We start from the raw sequence: 21,090 nt of genomic DNA on the forward strand, positions 1-21,090 counted from the left end.
ATCTATTATAGCCCACACTATTAATTTTATTTGCATTATTTCTGTAAAACCTCATGTAAATCTAAACAAAACTTCATGTAAATCTAAATCTAATCAAAAATCAAAGTCTCTTAATATATTTATTGGGCATTTGGAATGTTAAGATTTTGGCTTCAGGAAACTTTTTGAAAATCTTAGCTTGACTGAAGACTATTTTATATATTCAACATTAAAAAAAAAAGGTTTTCAATGTGAACATCTTTTAAATCATAAATATGCTTCTTACCTGTGCTGCTGGATATATTAACATCAATACTGATATCAGATATTCCGCCTCCCTTCAGAGATGCTACACATGTGTATGTCCCAAAATCCGTGAATTTTAAATCAATGATGTCCAAGTTGGTCGTTCCCGGGGAGACATCCGGATCAGTCTGCGTAATAACCATCCGCTCAGAACTTCTTAACGGACGACCATTTTTAAACCAACTAAATGTTAACTCCTCAGAAGGAACAGCTTCTACTTGGCAAGATATTTTCACCTCACGCCCAATCTGGATGTTGTCATCTTTGTGATAAGGATCTGGTGTGATCCAAAATCGTCCTTTTTTTAATGCTAAAACATAAAAATTCCATAAGTAATTAGTGTTACTTTCATAATGTTAGGGATTAATTCACTATATATAGGTAGTCATCTCTGGTCTGAAATAAAGTAAAACCAGATAAAATAAAATGTATATGTGTTTCTTCAATTTCCAAGTAGTGTACATATTAATAAAACTCTTTTAGGTAATTTAGAAACAATCTAAGTAACTAAATTACTTACAGACTCTAAAATGGATTTTTATAAATCGGACAATATTTTCCAGGAATATAAAAATGCTTTAAATATATATATGATACTTAAACATTGTTGCCTTTGAATTTTGAACAAATAATGAAATATGTTTATATAAAGTCATTTAGGTATTAGAATTAAAAATAATTATCTGGATCATTAAGCCCAATTTCTTACCTATGTCATACCTATTATGGCATCATTTCTCAAATAACTCAAATACTGTGAAAATTTCATATTAAAGAAAATTTTAAAGTTCTGTTTACATGCTGACCAAAACTAGTTTGGTAAGAATTCAGTTACTTCATATCACTTCATATTCATGAGGCACTTTCATATAGTATTGAAATAAACTGAATTGAAGAAAAATGTTTTTTCAAAAAAATTGCTAGGATAGCTCTGTTCCACCATACATAGGTGTCTTCAGTAGAAACCATTTACTGGCTATCTCATGCAGGTGGCCAAAGAACCTCTTGGCAGATGGCTTGGAAAATATGCTGTGTTGGTATCCTAACAGCAGTGCCTTCTGGGTCTAAGGTTATTGCTGTTCTCACAGCCTGTGTCAGTAATCACGACTACCTGAAACTGCCAGCAGAGCATCTATTGTTTCTTTTTTTAAGGGCTTCAGTTCTCAACTTTGAATGATTCTATGGTATTCAGTTTGTAATATAGCTCTGTTTTTTTTTTTTTTAATTGCAGTAATACTGTTTTGTGCACATTTTTCTTCTCTCCAATACCCTATCCATGCCCCTCTCCAACATCATCATGACTACACAATAAAATGGAGCATATGCACTGAAACATAATCATCAGAATAAAATCGTGTTCATTCTCTTTTACCATTAAACCTAAATATATGATGACACTGGCAAAAATGTTGTGAATTTAGAGGACCTGAAGATATTGGAGGCCTACTAATTGCATTCTGGGCAGACTTTCTTGAGTTTAACTTGATTTTCTTCAGTTCAAAAAAGGCCAGGAAATACCACAGATTTAGAACTATTTGAGAACACACTAGAAATTAATTCATTTTTAAATCATAAAGAGATATTTTAATTTTCTTTACTTTTCAGCCTCAAGTATTTTCATCTGCTTTCTTGTTTGTATCTTAAGAAGAGATAAATGAATATCACAAAAGGTGTTTGTATGTCTTTTTTTTTTAATTCAAGAAATATTTATGGGGCTCGTATTCAGAACTAGGCACTGGCAAGACTCTAATAACATGAGATGAACAAAATAGACATAACTTTGATTCTTACATATGGCAAATTGTATATTCATAATTTATAGTTCAATCTATCTAACCTGTACATATGATAGTTATGTCTAAAAATATATGAAATATTTAATGAGTTTGAAGAAGTCTGAACCACAAAGGAGAATCCTCCAAAATATTGTTTAGAAAATGCACAAGGCTGCAGTCTTAACAAAATCACCAGAAGACAAATATTTAAGTCAGGTTCTTATATTGCTGTTTGTTACATCTTCCAAATGCAACTGATGAATCTTATTTATTCCAACCATAATTTTATCAGTATATGACTCTAGGATGAAATCAGGAGAAATTATGTAATTTATTATGTAGAGTCACACTTATATATTTTAATAAGGAACTGAAGCAAGTGACTTTACATTATATCTAGAAAGCGAAATGTGTTAAAAAATCTCCACATCTGGCTACTTACATCTGATATGAAATACTGTGCACATATAATTCAAATATAGTTGAAGTTCTACAGCACAAACAAAATTATAAGATCACAGAATGTCATTTTCTTTTATTTAATAGACCTAAAACACAGTCCATGGGGTCACTAAGTCGGATATGACTGAGTGACTTCACTTTCACTTTTCACTTTCATGCATTGGAGAAGGAAATGGCAACCCACTCCAGTGTTCTTGCCTGGAGAATCCCAGGGACGGGGGAGCCTGGTGGGCTGCTGTCTATGGGGTCACATAGAGTCGGACACGACTGAAGCGACTTAGCAAAACATAGTACGTCAAGGGGCATTTACTTTCATTAGCACTCACAACATTTAAACTAAAGTTTCCTTTCATTTGGTAAGAATTTTCCTTATCCTGTTTCTATAGAGAAATAATAACCCTACATTTAAAAAGATGAAACAGATGATACATAATTTTCAAAGATAAAAAATTATATACATATTAATAAGTTCATATGGAGGTACATTTAGGATAAATTCCACTCAGAAGTTTTAAATTGGTTGTCATATACAAACACCACAAAAAACCCCTGATGTTTCAATGATTAAAATTTATTGATGAGGTAGCTGTTGTTTTCTAGCTCTGTTCTCTGGACAGTGACATATTAAAGGGATACTGATGTTGAGAGAACTGCAAACTCATCAGACAAATGAGATTTAAACTACTAAACAATTCAAAAGCCACTGATAAAAATCAAGAAGATATCAATATCTATGTTATACATCCTGGACTGTTTTATTCATGAGAGAGAACTTTTAAAATTCAAAGTAAAAATATTAAATATTATAAATGTAATAATCAATTCATAAATAAAATTATATTTTTAATATAGAGCAATATAACCAAGTAGACTTTAAAGACTGAACTCCTTGCCACAAATATTTGTTGATCTCAGTATCAGACAATTCTACTATTTGGCCAAAGTCAATCATATTAGTCTCTCAAAAGATAGACTCTGTGAGGGACAAGAGGGACAAGTTAGTCTGGCAATGAGCAAATGGTGAGGAATATCAGAATAAGTAGCATGGATTAATTGACTCTGGAGCTAGCTCTTTTGAGTTTGTTTTATATTACTCCATAACAAAATAACTGGTTTTACATACAGAACAGAAATGTTCTAAAGGAAAACATTATGTGTGTATGTGTGTGTGTGTAGCCATCTGACAAATTTACTTAATTTTCTAACTTACTTTAGGTGCTCAGCTCAGAGGTTAAAGGGTCTGCCTCCAATGCAGGAGACCCGGGTTCGATCCCTGGGTCGGGAATATTCCCCTGGAGAAGGAAATGGCAACCCACTCCAGTATTCTTGCCTGGAGAATCCCATGGACTGAGGAGCCTGGTGGGGTGCAGTCCACGGGGTCACAAAGAGTCGGACATGACTGAATGACTTTACTTACTTACTTACTTAGCTCTGTTAACTAGGCACAGGTGCATTAAGAACTTGAAACCCCATTTCAGTTTTTCATTTCTATGTGGTCCAATATGGGCAATCTAATTTTTTTTTCAATATGGGCAATCTAATTTTTATGGGTCAAGTGCATCATTTATAAAAATAGGAGGTGATAGTATTAGACTCCCTCTGAGACCCATTTTGAGAAATAGCTTATTAACAATAGTGTAGATCTTTGAAAATATAAAGTGTTTAATATAGTTAATCAACTGGGAAACAGGTTTCTTCATTTATAATTAAACACACTTTTCCAGTGAACAATTTATAGTAGTTCATGCAATGTTAATTTAAAGTCATTTCCTGCTACCAGTTAAGATTTCAAATACTTAAAATCAATCTGTTATTAGTACCAGAATATAACAGCGCTGCAATAGACATAACAAGACTCTGAAGAACTAAAGAAACTCTATGGAGAAAAAGAGGAGAAATCCCTTTCCCCAAATGCAATTTCTTAGCCTGAATATAGAAAATCCCGTAACACCAGCTTCAGAGAACATTAGATTTAGCTTAATGTATCATAAATTGTGATGGATGAACCTCAAAAGGTACTTGTTTAGTCTGGCAATGCATGTAAAAGAACTGGCATCAAGCTGAGCCTCTGTTCTGGATAATCAGCTTAGAAACACTGCAATATAACCCACAGCCCCCTTTCATAATATTGTGAGAACTGAATGCAATTGGCCTGCATTCACTTTCCAGATATTACTTGCCAGGACATTCTCATTGCACTCACTGAAGCCCTCTACTTTGAGATTTACAAAGGTACTTTCTGAATAGAATGAAACCAGTGTATAAATGAAAGCCCACTGCAAAGATCTGGGTACGGCTTGCTGCTGACCTTGTCCTAGAGAGAAAAGTGGATTTTTGCTTGTGGATGACTAAAGTTCCAAGGCAGACTTCAATTATTTAAAATTAGATTACTTCTTGAGTTTATCCTTGAGCTAAAGACCAGTGGCTTTGGAGAAGTCTAGGCTCATGGCTTCCAGGAATACAATATGCATATAAAGACAATGGGGGTACTATGGGATTATATCTTGTCTAGCGTTATAGATTTAAAATGATAAAATGTACTAATTGTTTGTCATATGTTCCAATAATTATACAATGCATATTAGTACATTTTGAAATAAAATGTCTACTTGAACAAAAATGAACATTAAATAACATTTTTTTAATGTTTTAAATTTTAATGAGAAAACATCTCTTTGAAGAGAAGAAATATCAGGTATCAGCTTCTGAACATCTGCTAAGAATCTGTTTCAGAAGGATGGTAAGAGACAGATTGACCACTGACCATCATTCCAAGTAGATAAATTAGTTAAAAACCTCCAAATACATCACTTATTATCATCTCAGTAGGATTCTAGTCAACATGAAACATTGATAAATGTTGCTAAGGAGAATGGATCTAGAGATAATTAATAGTGTAATCAGATAAATAAAAATTGATTCTATTCATGTATTCTCTGTAAAGGACAATGAATATATCTGAGTGAAAAAAGTACTTGCTAGTCCCACAGGGTGCTAGCTAAATAAAGAACTGGAAATATATTACATCAGCAAAACAATCTGCAATAGTAAATGACAGTAGATAACAATCTGTCTTGGGGATTTCCCAGGTGGTGCTCATGGTAAAGAATCCATGTGCTGATGCAGGAGACGTAGAAGACGGGGGTTTGATCCCTGGGTTGGGAAGATCCCCTACAAGAGAGTATGGCAACCCACTCCAGTATGCTTGCCTGCAGAATCCCATGGACAGAGGAACCTGGTGGGCTATAGTTCATACGGTTGCAGAGTCAGACAGGACTGAAGCAACCTAACACACACACACACACGAATAATCAGTCTTAATAGAGTTAAATGCCTACCTGTCTTCTTAAAGAGATTGTGAACACCTGGGGACTGGGCCCGTGCCTAAACCCTCCTTTTTGTCCCCAATCCAAAACCTGGTTCCTTGGTTCCTCAGTTCCTTGGTTCCTCGGTTCCTTGTTACAGTCGGTATTTAACAGTTTTCATTAAAACGGATTAAAGTTGACTTAATTGTCAACTTTACAGCATTGACTTTACAGATTGCAATTGTTTCCATTCAGTCTGATCTGTCTATGTTAACTTTGTTCCTGCTTGGTAGTCTTACATTGTAAGATGCAAGGGGGAAACAAGATAGAGAAAATAAATTTCTCGATATCCTCTAGGATTCAAGGGTTTTGTTTAGGGAGCAAAATATATTTGATGAAATAACAGGATTAATGTACAGAAAACTCAGGAGACCTCATTCTATCACACTTACTGAATAGCTAACTTTGTGTCCCAGCCATACAATGGTACAAGAAAACCAGCTGCAAACATGGTATCATTGACTCATCCCTGCTGCATAAAGAGATGGAATTTCATGCAAAAGGGCTTGTTCATATGCTTTCAAAAAAAGGTTAATAAAAATCATGTTAAATAAGAACAAATAAAATGAGGATTGAATATGACAGTAAAATTTTTGCTTTTCCACAGAACTTTGAACATATTAAAATGCACATTAAAATATTCTTATTGTTCATTTGTACAGTCATGTCAGACTCTTTGTCAGACATGGACTGCAGCTAACGAGCCTCCTGTGTTCTCTACTATCTCCTGAATTTGCTAAAATTCCTGTCCATTAAGTCAGTGATGCTATCTAACCATATCATTTGCTGTTGCCTTCTTTTCCTTTTGCCTTCAATTTCCCAACATCAGGGTCTTTTCCAAAGAATTGGTTCATCATATTAGGTGACCAAATATTTGGAGCTTCACCATCAGTCTTTCTAAGGAATATTCAGGGTTGATTTCCTTTAGGATTGACTGGCTTGACCTTCATGCTGTCTAAGGGTCTCTCAAGAGTCTTCTCCAGCACCACAGTTCAAAAGAGTCAATTAGTTGGTGCTCAGCCTTCTTTATGGTCCACCTTTCACATCTGTACATGACTACTGGAAAAACCACAACTTTGACTGTGTGGACCTCTGTCAGCATAGTGACATCTTTGCTTTTTAATAACAATGTCTAGGTTTGTCATTTCTTTTCCATGGGGATGGTCTTGATCCCTGTCTCCTCTACAATGTTACGAACCTTCATCCATAATTCATCAGGCACTCTATCTATCAGACCTAGTCCCTTATATCTATTTCTCACTTCCAATGTATAATTATAAGGGATTTGATTTAGGTCATACCTGAATGGTCTAGTGGTTTTCCCTAATTTCTTCAATTTAAGTCTTAATTTGGCAATAAGGAGTTCATGATCACAGTCAGCTCCTGGTCTTGTTTTTGTTGACTGTATAGAGCTTCTCCATCTTTGGCTGCAAAGAATATAATCAATCTGATTTCAGTGTTGACCATCTGGTGATGTCCATGTGTAGAGTCTTCTTTTGTGTTGTTGGAAGAGGGTGTTGCTATGACCAGTGCATTTTCATGGCAAAACTCTATTAGTCTTTGCCCTGCTTTATTCCATATTCCAAGGCCAAATTTGCCTGTTACTCCAGGTGTTTCTTGACTTCCTACCTTTGCATTCCAGTCCCCTATAATGAAAAGGATATCTTTTTTGGTTGTTAGTTTTAAAACGTCTTGTAGGTCTTCATGGAACCATTCAACTTCAGCTTCTTCAGCGTTACTGGTTGGAGCATAGACTTGGATAACTGTGATATTGAATGGTTTGCCTTGGAAACGAACAGAGCTCATTCTGTCATTTTTGAGATTGCATCCAAGGACTGCATTTCAGACTTTGGTTGACCATGATGGCAACTCCATGTCTGAGGAGGCCTTACAAATAGCTGTGAAAATAAGAGAAGGGAAAAGCCAAGGAGAAAAGGAAAGATATAAGCATCTGAATGCAGAGTTCCAAAGAATAGCAAGGAGAGATAAGAAAGCCTTCCTCAGAGATCAATGCAAAGAAATAGAGGCAAACAACAGAATGGGAAAGACTAGAGATCTCTTCAAGAAAATTAGAGATACCAAGGGAACGTTTCATGCAAAGATGGGCTCGATAAAGGACAGAAATGGTATGGACCTAACAGAAGCAGAAGATATTAAGAAGAGGTGGCAAGAATACACAGAAGAACTGTACAAAAAAGATATTCATGACCAAGATAATCACGATGGTGTGATTACTCACCTAGAGCCAGACATCCTGGAATGTGAAGTCAAGTGGGCCTTGGAAAGCATTGCTACAAATAAAGCTAGTGGAGGTGATGGCATTCCAGTTGAGCTGTTTCAAATCCTGAAAGATGATGCTGTGAAAGTGCTGCACTCAATATGCCAGCAAATTTGGAAAACTCAGCAGTGGCCACAGGACTGGAAAAGGTCAGTTTTTATTCCAATTCCAAAGAAAGGCAATGCCAAAGAATGCTCAAACTAAAACACAGTTGCACTCATCTCACACACTACGAAAGTAATGCTCAAATTCTCCAAGCCAGGCTTCAGCAATACATGAACCGTGAACTTCCTAATGTTCAAGCTGGTTTTAGAAATGGCAGAGGAACCAGAGATCAAATTGCCAACATCCACTGGATCATCAAAAAAGCAAGATAGTTCCAGAAAAACATCTATTTCTGCTTTATTGACTATGCCAAAGCCATTGACTGTGTGGATCACAACAAATAGTGGAAAATTCTGAAAGAGATGAGAAACTAGACCACCTGACCTGCCTCTTGAGAAACCTATATGCAGGTCAGGAAAAAAGAGAACTGGACATGGAACAACAGACTGGTTCCAAATAGGAAAAGGAGTATGTCAAGGCTGTATATTGTCACCCTGCTTATTTAACTAATATGCAGAGTACATCATGAGAAATGCTGGGCTGGAGAAAGCACAAGCTGGAATCAAGATTGCCAGGAGAAATATCAATAACCTCAGATATGCAGATGACACTACCCTTATGGCAGAAAGTGAAGAGGAATTAAAAAGCCTCTTGATGAAAGTGAAAGGGGAGAGTGAAAAAGTTGGCTTAAAGCTCAACATTCAGAAAACGAAGATCATGGCATCTGGTCCCATCACTTCATGGGAAATAGATGGGGAAACAGTGGAAACACTGTCAGACTTTATTTTTTGGGGCTCCAAAATCACTGCAGATGGTGACTGCAGCCGAGAAATTAAAAGATGCTTACCCCTTGGAAGAAAAGTTATGACCAACCTAGATAACCTGTTGAAAAGCAAAGACATTACTTTGCCAACAAAGGTCCGTCTAGTCAAGGCTATGGTTTTTCCTGTGGTCATGTATGGATGTGAAAGTTGGACTGTGAAGAAAGCTGAGCGCCAAAGACTTGATGCTTTTGAACTGTGGTGTTGGAGAATTCTCTTGAGAGTCCCTTGGACTGCAAGGAGATCCAACCAGTTCATTCTGAAGGAGATCAGCCCTGGGATTTCTTTGGAAGGGATGATGCTAAAGCTGAAACTCCAGTACTTTGGCCAGCTCATGCGAAGAGTTGACTCATTGGAAAAGACTCTGATGCTGGGAGGGATTGGGGGCAGGAGGAGAAGGGGATGACAGTGGATGAGATGGCTGGATGGCATCACTGACTCAATGGACGTGAGTCTGAGTGAACTCCGGGAGTTGGTGATGGACAGGCAGTCCTGGCGTGCTGCGATTCATGGGGTTGCAAAGTCAGACACAACTGAGTGACTGAACTGAACTGAACTGAGGTTTGTCATAACTTTCCTCCAAGGAGTGAGCATCTTTTAATTTCATGGCTGCTGTCACCATCCACAGTGATTTTGGAGCCCAAGAAAATAAAGTCTGTCTCAGCTTCCACTTTTTCCTTCCTATTTGCTATGAAGTGACAGGACTAGATGCCATGATCTTCGTTTTTTGAATGTTGAGTTTCAAGCCAGCTTTTTCACTCTCCTCTTTCACCCTCATCAAGAATCTCATCAAGGTTCCTCTTCATTTTCTGCCATTAAAGCAGTATCATATGTGTATCTGAGGTTGTTGATATTTCTCCCGGCAATCTGGATTCTGGTTTGTGATTCATCCCGCCTGACATTTCACATGATGTACTCTGCATATAAGTTAAATTAGCAATGTGACAATATATAGCCATGATGTACTCCTTTCTCAATTTTGAACCAGTCAGTTCTTCCATGTCTGGTTCTAGCTGTTGCTTCCTGACTGACATACAGGTTTCTTAGGAGGCAGGTAAGGTGGTATTCCCATCTTTTGAAGAATTTTCCACTGTTTGCTGTGTGATCCACACAGTCAAAGGCTTTAGTGAAGTTCATGAAGCAGAAGTAGATGTTTTCCTGAAATTGCTCTGCTTTTTCTGTGATCCAACAGATGTTGACAACTTGATCTCTGCTTGCTCTGACTTTTTCTAAATCCAGCTTTTATGTCTGGAAGTTCTCAGTTCACATACTGTTGAAAACTAGCTTGAAGGATTTTGAGCATCACCTTGCTAGCATGTGAAATGAGCACAATCGTACTGTAGTTTGAACATTCTTTGGCATTTCCCTTCTTTGGGATTGGAATGAAAACTGATTTCTTTCAGTTCTGTGGCCACTGCTGAGTTTTCCAAATTTGCTGGCATAATGAGTGCAGAACTTTAACAGAAGCGATCTTTTAGGATTTTAAAAAGTTCAATTCTGTCACACCCACTAGCTTTGTTTGTAGTAATGCTTCCTAAAGCCTGCTTGACTTCACATTTTTCTGGCTCTGAGAGAATGACCTCACAGTGGTGGTTATCTAGGTCATTAAGACCTTTTTGTATAGTTCTTATGTATATTCTTGCCACCTCTTCTTAATCTCTTCTGTTTCTGTTAATTTCTTAACATTTCTGTCCTTTACTGTGCCCATCCTTGCAGGAAATTGCCGGGGGCCAGCGTGAGGAATTCCGCCCATGGCAAAGGTCATGAGGAAGGAGGCTTGGCATACGCAAAGGCGTGATCAAGCCTCAGGAAACCCCCTGTTCCCACGCATCTAACCCCAAAACCAGAGTCTGTTTTATGCTCTCACCTACACCTCTGACTTTACGGGGGGCTCTCCCCCATAACCGTTTCTCTCGGAGATGCAGCTCCAAGGCAATAAAAATTCCTGGGTGTGACAAGAGTGTTTCAGCTTACGGACTCCTCTGAAGGTTATCTAGCCCGCCTGTATAGGTTCGTCCGGCCACATGTGATTGTTTACAGCCTCCAAATCTGAGAGGCACGAGATGTTTTAGACTTACTAAAGGCCAATTCTTTTGGGGAGTTAGAAATTATTAGTATAGTGTGTTGGTTAGGAATTATATTGGTGAAGGGTTTTTTCATTTGTTGTGTCAATAATTGCTGCTAATTCCCTGCTCTGGGTGGGACAAGGATGTCTCAGGTCAAACCTCTCTGCTGACAGACTAGCTTGTGTGACAGGATTATCCATATTCCTGCCACATGATTGTTTACTACCTCTCAACCATAAACAGCACAGAGAGTTTTGGAGTATTTGGAGAGTCTTAATTAGCATAGGGCTTTTTCTTCTTGTTGAGTCAATGATTGCCGCCAGGCCTCCATATCCTTAGGCAATTGGGAATATATTAATCAATGTATTTGGAATATAGCAAAGGAAATATAGTAGTTTTTGATGTTAGCAATACTAGACTTTTTGAGTTAATGGATTTTCTCTTTTGTAATAGATCACTGTACTTTGTTATAAATCACTGTGTCCTTGCTATGTGAAAATGTAACTTTATCATATCTTAAGACTAAATAGATCTTAAGGGGAGCATTGATGAAAGGATTTTCATCTGTTAGGCTGATGTTTGCTGCTAAATCTTCATGTTCCCTACACTTGTAATGAATATAACTAACATATAGGAGAAATAAGTATTAACCTTTAAGCATATAGGAGAAATAAGTATTAACCTTTAAGATTAATCTGTTAACCTTGGGTTAAATAAATTCCTTTCTTGATTGTAACTCACTACACCCTCACCATATAGGAATGCAGCTTTATTTGGAGGGTGGTGCCTGGTTTGAGAAAAAACACACTTGGAAAAAATAAGTTTTTTGGTTATCAGAAAGAAAGGATCATAAAATGTCAGCAGGTCTCACGCATGGCCAGAAGATGATGTAATATCCCTAAGACCTTTTTTTATACATTTATGTGAAGCACCTGATTTTGATAAAGGTCAGGACTGCTGACCCCCGCGTGACTCTGTATTCATCCCTATGTGTAACAAAAGGTATATAAGCAAACCCAAAAATAAAGAAATCTGATCAGTTTCCAGAAAGACTGATTCCCCCATGTCGCTTCTTTCTTGCTCCCGTTTTTCTGGCTGAATTCCCATCTGGAGCATGGATGCTATTCCACGTAATCCAAGTTATTCAGCCTCTTTTTCTCCACTAATCTTCCTACTACACTATCCATTTCTAATCTCTCTATATCTGTGATTAAATATGTATTTTTCCAAAGACGCCGACTCCGTCCCCACCTTCGAATCACCCTGGATCCACCGGGGCTGGACCCCAGTAGGAAATGTTTCCTTGACATCTCTTTGTTGAAGACATCTCAAATCTCTCCCATTCTATTGTTTTCCTCTGTTTCTTTGCCATGTTCATTTAAGCAGCCTTCTTACCTCTTCTTACTATTCTCTGGAATTTTGCATTCAGTTGGGTATATCTATACATTTCTCCCTTATCTGCTTCTTTTCTTTCCTCAGCTATTTGTAAGACAATCACTTTACCTTCTTCAATTTCTGTTTTTTTGGGAGGGATTTGGTCCCTGCCTCCTGTACAATGTTGTAAACTTCCATCCATAGTTCTTCAGGCTCTCTGTTACCAGATCTAATCCTCTGAACCTATTCATCACCTTCACTGTTTAATCATAAGGGATTTGATTTAGGTCATATGTGGAAGGTTTAGTGGTTTTCTCTACTTTCTTCAGTTTAGGCCTGAACTTTGCAATAAGGAGCTCATGATTTGAGCCACAGTCAGCTCCAGGTATTCTTTTCACTGACTTTATAAATTTACTTCATCTTTGGCTGCAAAGAGCATCGTGGTGGTTTGGCTGCTAAGTCATGTCTGACTCTTGCAACCCCATGGATCGTAGCCTGTCAGGCTCCGCTGTCCATGGGATTTTCCAGGCTAGCATAGTCAATCTGATTTCAGTATCGACCATTTGATGACGTGCATGTATAGAGTAGTCTCTTGGGTTGATGAAAAAAGGTGTTTGCTATGACCGGTGTTGTTCTCTTGGCAAAACTTTAGCCTTTGCCATGCTTCATTTTGTATTCTAAGGCCAAACTTGCCTGTAATTTTGGGTATCTCTATTTTTGCATTCCAATCTCCTATGACAAAATAGACATCTTTTTTTATTTGTTGTGTGTGTGTGTGTGTGGGGGGGGGGGTGTTAGTTATAGCAGGTACTGTAGGTCTTCATAGAACCAGTCAACTTCATCTTCTTCAGCACTAGTGGTTGGGAAGTAGACTTGGATTACCCCTGTCATAATGTTCATGGGGGTCTCACGGCAAGAATACTGGAGTGATTTGCCATTTCCTCCTCCAGTGTACCACATCTTGTCAGAACTCTTCACTATGACCCATAATGGCAAGGCTCATAGCTTCGTTGAGTTACACAAGCCCCTTCACCATGAAAAGACTGTGATCCATGGAGGAGAAATATTCCTAGAGGGGCTAATAATACTTAATAAAAACTCTTTACTTGTGGAACATCTTATCTTTCAGGACTAGTATCTCATAGGATAAAGTAAGAGAATCTATTAGCTGATGAAAATCATTAAAATTACTCTAAAATTAGACTCCATTGTTGTTATAGGCATTTCCATTATAAGCACCATAAAATGATAGACACAATACAATTCTCTTGTAAAAATAAAATTTATAATTGAAAAAAAAAAAGGAAAAGGAAAATATCCTGATTTTTTTAAGTTGTGTCTAATGACACAATGAATTGCAAAACACACTTCAGAGCCATGTAATAAAGTATCTGCACTAACACTAGTGTGGTTCTTTCTTTTTCCAAACCACCAGGACTTCTTCAAACTGAATTATCAGTTTGTTCCTATCTTGGAAATTCACATTTTGAAATATCCAACTATCATGAAAAAGGAATGAAATGTGTTCGCATCTGTATAAGTTGCAGTTATTGATACAAGCTAAAGTATAGTCTCACCCAGTTGCTTGAGGAAATAATAATAATAATATATATATTTATTTATATCTTATTTTGATATAAAATGTATTTAAACTGTTATTATGATGTGTAGTAAAACTTCTAGAAGATGGATGGGGAAGAAGTTCTTTATTTGAATTTTATATACTATTTGCTATTCTTATACTCTTTTCTTTTATATAAATATTGCCAATCTATAGTCTGAATGAAAGCTCATTAATAACATAAGAACCAAAAAAAAATCATTACACCTATTTCCAAAAAGTAGTTTAAAATAGCACCCTTGATAATTTGAATGCAGAATTAAATGCTGAAAGGAAATTGGGGTTCTATTTAATTATGAAGTATCAAGGCTCTATTTACTTTGTGAATTTACTCAAAGCTAATTACTGCAGTTAGTCATTCAAATTGTTTAAGCAAAGTACGGTTGAATTTTTAATTCTCTTTTAAATGTCCTTGCTCAGATTAACTGCAGGTAAGTATTTTGAGTAGAAATTAAAGTAAGAAAAATCTTTTAGGGGTCATAAATTTTGCTTTTTGATATAAGCCCTTCCTTGAGAGGAGAAAAAGAAGTGGACTAAAACAATATTATTACTATCATCATTAGTATTTTGCTATTCTTACCATTTTAGCCCTATCTTAAGAAGAAAATATATATTAGCTATGGTGGCTTAGAGGTTAAAGCGCCTGCCTCCAATGCGGCAGACCCGGGTTCGATCCCTGGGTCAGGAAGATCCCCTGGAGAAGGGAATGGCAACCCACTCCAGTATTCTTGCCTGGAGAATCCCATGGACAAAGAAGCATAGTAGATTACAGTCCACGGGGTCGCAAAGAGTTGGACACAACTGAGCAACTTCCCCTCACCTCATAAGTTATCAAAGTGTCCATATAATGTCATAAATAAAGACAAATAATTTCATAGTATTGTTGCTTTTCAGTCACTCAGTTGAGTCTAACACTTTGCACCTTCAAAGACTGCAGCACGGCAGGCTTCCCTGTTGTTCACCATCTCCCAGAGCTTACTCAGGCTCATATCCATTGAGTCAATAATATCATCCAACCATCTCATCCTCTTTCACCCCTTCTCCTCCTGCCTTCAATATTTCTCAGCATCAGGGTCTTTTCCAATGAGTTGACTCTTCACATGAAGTGACCAAAGTATTGGAGCTTCAGTATCAGTATCGGTTGCTCCAATGAATATACAGGATTTATTTCTTTTAGAATGAACTGATTTGATCTCCTTGTAGTCCAGGGGACTCTCAAGAGTCTTCTCTAATATCACAGGTCACAGCAGCAATTCTTTGGTGCTCAGTTTTCTTTATGGTCCAATTCTCACATCCATACATGACTACTGGAAAAGCCATAGCTTTGACTATATGGAACTTTGTCAGCAAAAGTAATGTCTCTACTTTCTAATATGCTGTCTAGGTTTGTCATAGTTTTTCTTCCAAGGACCAAGTGTCTTAATCTCACGGCTGCAGTCACCATCTGCAGTGATTTTGGAACCCGAGAAAAGAAAATCTGTTTCTGTTTCCATTGTTTCCCCTTCTATTTGTCATGAAGTGATGGGACTGGATGCCATTATCTTAGTGTTTCGAATGTTGAGTCTTAAGCCAACTTTTTCACTCTCCTCTTTCATCTTCATCAAGAGGCTCTTTAGTTCTTCTTCTCTTTCTGCCATAAGGGTGGTGTCATCTGCATATGTGAGGTTATTGATATTTCTCCTAGCAATCTTGATTTCAGCTTGTGTTTCATCCAGCCTGGCATTTTGCATGATTTACTCAACATATAGGGATCCTCTGGTAGCTCAGCTGGTAAAGAATCCTCCTGCAATGAAGGAGAACTGGGTTCGATCCCTGGGTTGGGAAGTTCTCCTGGAGAAGAGAATGGTTACCCACTCCCGTATTCTGGCCTGGAGAATTCCACAGACAGAGGAGCCTGGCGTGTTGCAATTCATGGGGTCGCAAAGAGTCAGACACGACTGAGCAACTGAACTGAACTGAACTGATGTCATTAAAAATTAGTAGGTATTTTGAATTCACATTTTCTATCAAATTAAATATATCCATTCACTATGAGAAAAGTGAATCCAAGATGAGTTATAATTTAATTAATTTTGAAAAACTTAGGACTAGAAACAGCCATAACATGAACCGCAACTTAGAAAGGCGTCTTTGAGAAAATAGCACATCCTTAGTATTTATGGAACTGATTATGCAGTAGTGAAAACTGGAAGAAAATAATGAGATTAATAAACTAAAAAGTCATTACTCTTTTTGCTTTCCTTATTTTCTGTCTCATAAGCTGTGTACCTTCTCCTTTTCGAAAGGATCCTGCCCATCTACCAATCTTTTTCCCTGTTCCTTGATAACTTGTACCCAGGTTATACACTTTCTTTTGAAATTTCAATATTTTTAGGTAGTTAGAATAGGAAAAAGGAGTCTAGAATGGTGGTGGATAAAAGAAAAGGAAGGGAAAAGCTCATGTAAAGAGAACAAAGGAAGGTCCAAAGACCTGAGTGAGGACCTCAGGTAGAACAAACAGCGCTCCTGGCTAGCCCAATTTACATAGGGCAGGCCCGGGTGGGGTTGGGAGGGGGGAGGAAAAAGCATATGAAAAGAGGAGCCACAGGGCCGGGGCTCTCTCTCGTCTCTTTGCGTTTTTTTGGGTAGGCATGCCTTCATGCCTAGAGGATGTATTTTCCTTTTATTTTCTAAATAAAACTGAGCTGTAACACGGAGATGTAACACTGATCTGTCCCCAAGAGCTATAACACGGTCTATCCGAGAGCTGAGAGCTATAACATGGTCTATCTGAGAGCTGTGACACTCCAAGAGCTTTAATGTCTGTTGCTTCAAATTTTTGTTGTGACGAGACAGAACCGAGGAGATTACACTTCCCTGACAATATGATGTTTAATCTTAGAGTAGAAAGTTGATTCGATCACACTGAAACTTAGAAGATGTTCCCTACATGAATAATCTTACAAATTATTTGTTTCAATTTTCTTAAAAAAAAATAATGAAAAATCAATTGTCTTCTTGTGTCAAAATGCACTCATTCAGGTGGGCAGTTCACACACTGGTTTTCATTGGTGCTGTTCTGACACTGAAGTCTCAAAGGTTACCAATAGCCACTTATTTCACTAATACAAAGATATCTTTCAGTTTTTCTCCATGTTTGTATCACTTCCATTTTGTACTTCATATCACTTTACATTACTTATTCTTTCTTCCTTCTTGAAAATTCTTCTACAGACTTCTGTGACTAGGGAAGTATAATATTTAGAAAATAAATGAATTAACTGACTTTGCACACATGCACCACAATTGTCACAAACCATATCTTAGTTCTGTAGTTCATTTGACGTTTATCTTTTGAACAGTTGTTGTAAAGCTAGTTTTTGTTGAGAAAGAAAGCATTTTTATAAATTACTTTGTCATAATTGCAGACCACAAAATTTTTATTTAATTTTCTACCTTTTAATTTGCTGCCCACGTTTAGGCACACGAGATTGTCATTTGTTTTGTTCCTTGACACACAAAAGATTGCAACAAGATCCACACACCTTCCATTTAAATTATAATAATTATTTAATCATTTGAATCTATTCTTTCATATTTGATAGTAAACAGCAAGGTAAATAACCTAAATATATTGAGTGAGCAGATGAAAGTTACCTGTATTTACTAGGAATTTATAAATATTATCATAAATTGTAACCTGTTTTGTGAGGATTTGAAATGTCAACACCATTGACAACGCCAACTAAACATTCCCCCCAGTGTGACTAAACATTAGACATGCTTTGTCCTGACTCTAGGCCCCAGTCTTCCTTTTCCTCAGAGAGCATTTACCTTTAGAAAACTTTCAATGGTAGAGCAACTTTTCTGCTCCTTTGAGATGCAAATTTTATAAGCCAGAAATGGCTTTTTCAAGGAGCTAGGAGCCATCCATTTAAAAAGTGCTAACCTCAGAGACACTATAGGTTCAGTTACACAGCACCACTATAAAGCAAATCTTGATAAATGGACTCACAAATTTTTCAGTTTCCCAGTGCGTGTGAAAGTTATGTTTGCACTATGCTATAGTCTAGTAAGTGTGCAATTTAGCATTATGTCTAAGAAAGCAAAGTACATACCTTAATTAAAGAATGCTCTATTGCTAAAAAATGCTAATCATTACCATCATCATTCAGCAAGTCCCAACTTCTTTGCAACAGTAAAATCACAGATCACCATAACAAATATAATAATAATGAAAAAGTTTTAAATATTATGAGAACTGCAAAACTGTGACACAAGAGACACATAGTGAGCAAATGTTGCTGAAAAAAAAAAAAAAAGCCCCAATAGGCTTGTTCAATGCAGGATTGACATAAACCTCCAATGCAGGATTGATATAAACTTCCAAATTGTTAAAACAAACAAACAAACAAAAAAAAACAATACCTGAGAAGCACAATAAAGTGAAGTTCAACACAATAAGGTATGCCTGTAATTATCAAAAGAGATAGTATTTCTAGCTGCCAGTTTCTATAGGAGAGTAGGAGCCTAAATTTGAAAATGAAAAGACAACGTGGCAAGCACAGATGGCTTAATCACATTGACCAACTTCCCCTCTAAAGACTTCAGTACTTTTCCGGTAGCTCATCCCTGCATTTAAAAACCCTGTTTTGTTTCAGCATAGTTACAATTTATCTCTCCCCTCCTTTGCAACAGTCTTGGATATTGCTGTCTTTGATAATTTATAAAGTGTCTGGTATAATTTTTCTTTTACATCATGGTGGTCTTTTATACCATAGTCTTTTGTATTACTGAAATAGATGAAACATTATAGGCAGATTCTTCACCAGCTGAGCTATGAGGGAAGCCCTGAAAACTGAATATGCCTAGGAAATCCATTGCTATAAAGTTTCAAATGAAAAGAAAATAATGTTACAGTCACAACACATACATTGTAGTAGATTGTTAAAAGATGAAATATCACATGAGTAAAAGTATATCTGAGAGTTAGGGAGGTTAATTTAATCCCTTTACAAAGCTGTGCTTCCTCCAGTGTGGTAATCCCTAGTTAATATTTAATACCCTGTGGGTCTAGGATTTCTGATAATAGGCCACAGGACAAGACTCTGGATTTGTGAGCAATCAAAAGATGACAGAACTGCTGAAGTGAAGTCTGAAGAGACTAAAACTTTAATGTACATATTATAAAGAGAAATGTGTAATATTTCTCTTTTAAAAAGTACACCCTACCTTGTTCTGCTGCTGCTGCTAAGTCGCTTCAGTCGTGTTTGACTCTGTGAGACCCCATAAAGGGCAGCCCACCAGGCTCCCCCGTCCCTAGGATTCTCCAGGCAAGAACACTGGAGTGGGTTGCCATTTCCTTCTCCAATGCAAGAAAGTGAAAGTGAAAGTGAAGTCGCTCAGTCGTGTCTGACTCTTAGCAACCCCATGGACTGCAGCCTACCAGGCTCCTCCATCCACGGGATTTTCCAGGCAAGAGTACTGGAGTGGGGTGCCATTGCCTTCTCCAAAAACTAAAACTTTAATGTATATATTATAAAGAGAAATGTGTAATATTTCTCTTTTTAAAAGTACACCCTACCTTGCTCTAGATATTTTTAAAGCAAACTTTAGCCATATATGTTACAGTTTCCCTTTCCTCTTTTTAATGAGAAAATTGTGGCAAATAAGAAAATGAGTTAAAATCAAAATGATGGTGGTATAGAAATGTTTTTATATCCTATAAAATTCTATTTGGGCTATAAATTGGCTCTGATCTTTACAGGAACAAAGGCAAAGAGGAAAACACTAATTTGATGTTTCACTCTATCTATAAGATCAAAATACCGCAATTCCTAACAAACAAACAACAAACAGAAAATATTCTTGGTCCAGAGATCTCAGTAGAATTTATCTCTTAAATCTGCATGAGTGAAATACACAACAAGCAGCATTATAACCACATCCTTATGATGATCATAACAATGTAATTTACTGAACTCGTCGAGAGAGTGAGAGTGAGAGAGAGTGAAGTCGCTCAGTCGTGTCTGACTCTTTGTGACCCCATGGGCTCTAGGAGCCTACTATGCTCCTCTGTCCATAGGATTCTCCAGGCAAGAGTTCTGGAGTGGGTTGCCATTTCCTTCTCCAGAGGATCTCCCTGACCCAGGGATTGAACCTGGGTCTCCCGCGTTGTAGGCAGATGCTTTACCGTCAAGTCCCTCAATTACAGGGTTGTTAATTACATCATTTTATTCTGGAACCAAGGGTTTCCCAGGTGGCACTAGTGGTAAAGAACCCTCTTGCCAATGCAGGAGACATAAGAGACTCAGGTTCACTCCCTGATTCGGGAAGACCTCTTGGATGAGGGCATGGTGACCCACTCCAGTACTCTTGCCTGGGCAATCCCCATGGACAGAGGAGCCTGGCAGGCCACAGTCCATAGGGTCGCAAAGAGTTGGACATGACTGAAGCAACTAAGCAATCATGTATTCTGGAACCAAAGGAGTATGACCCAGGTAAGCAGGTGTTCAGTCTCAATTTAAAGATAAATCCAGATAGTATTCAGTGAGTATTATGCAATAGTAAATGCACATTCACAGTCTATGAGCATGACCCAGCAAGGTTTTCATCAGTGGTCACGGAGGGAGAGTGGTGTTGCAGATGTTATATATTGAGGGTTATATGGAAATATCTGCTTTGTTAGCTGACATAGATGTAAGATTCACATACTTCTAGAAAGTAGAAAGAAGACAAGCCAAACTAGGACCCAAGCTCTGTAAAAAGATGGATAGTGGGATGCTTGGTTATAAGAACAAGACAGAGGTCCAACATGTTACTGAAACCAAATGAAAATACCACTTTAAGAAGTAAAAAATGCTGAGCATCTTAAGAAAAAAAAAAGCGGTTTCACAGTTTATCTCTCATGTCAAATCAACTGTTTGCATTACTTAGAGAGTCATTGGCTATAAGCCAGT

At 37.4% G+C, this 21,090-nt stretch overlaps 1 protein-coding gene across 1 annotated transcript in view; it reads right to left on the reverse strand.

The window, feature by feature from the left end:
* MDGA2 (MAM domain containing glycosylphosphatidylinositol anchor 2) overlaps positions 1–21,090 on the reverse strand; it is a 918,782-nt gene that overhangs the window by 261,466 nt on the left and 636,226 nt on the right. The window contains exon 7 of the mRNA XM_052646754.1: positions 266–595. Coding sequence (XP_052502714.1) covers positions 266–595 — 330 coding nt within the window. The remainder of the gene's footprint in view (positions 1–265; positions 596–21,090) is intronic.

The sequence above is a fragment of the Budorcas taxicolor genome, chromosome 10, assembly GCF_023091745.1.
Source record: "Budorcas taxicolor isolate Tak-1 chromosome 10, Takin1.1, whole genome shotgun sequence".
Lineage (NCBI taxonomy): Eukaryota > Metazoa > Chordata > Mammalia > Artiodactyla > Bovidae > Budorcas > Budorcas taxicolor.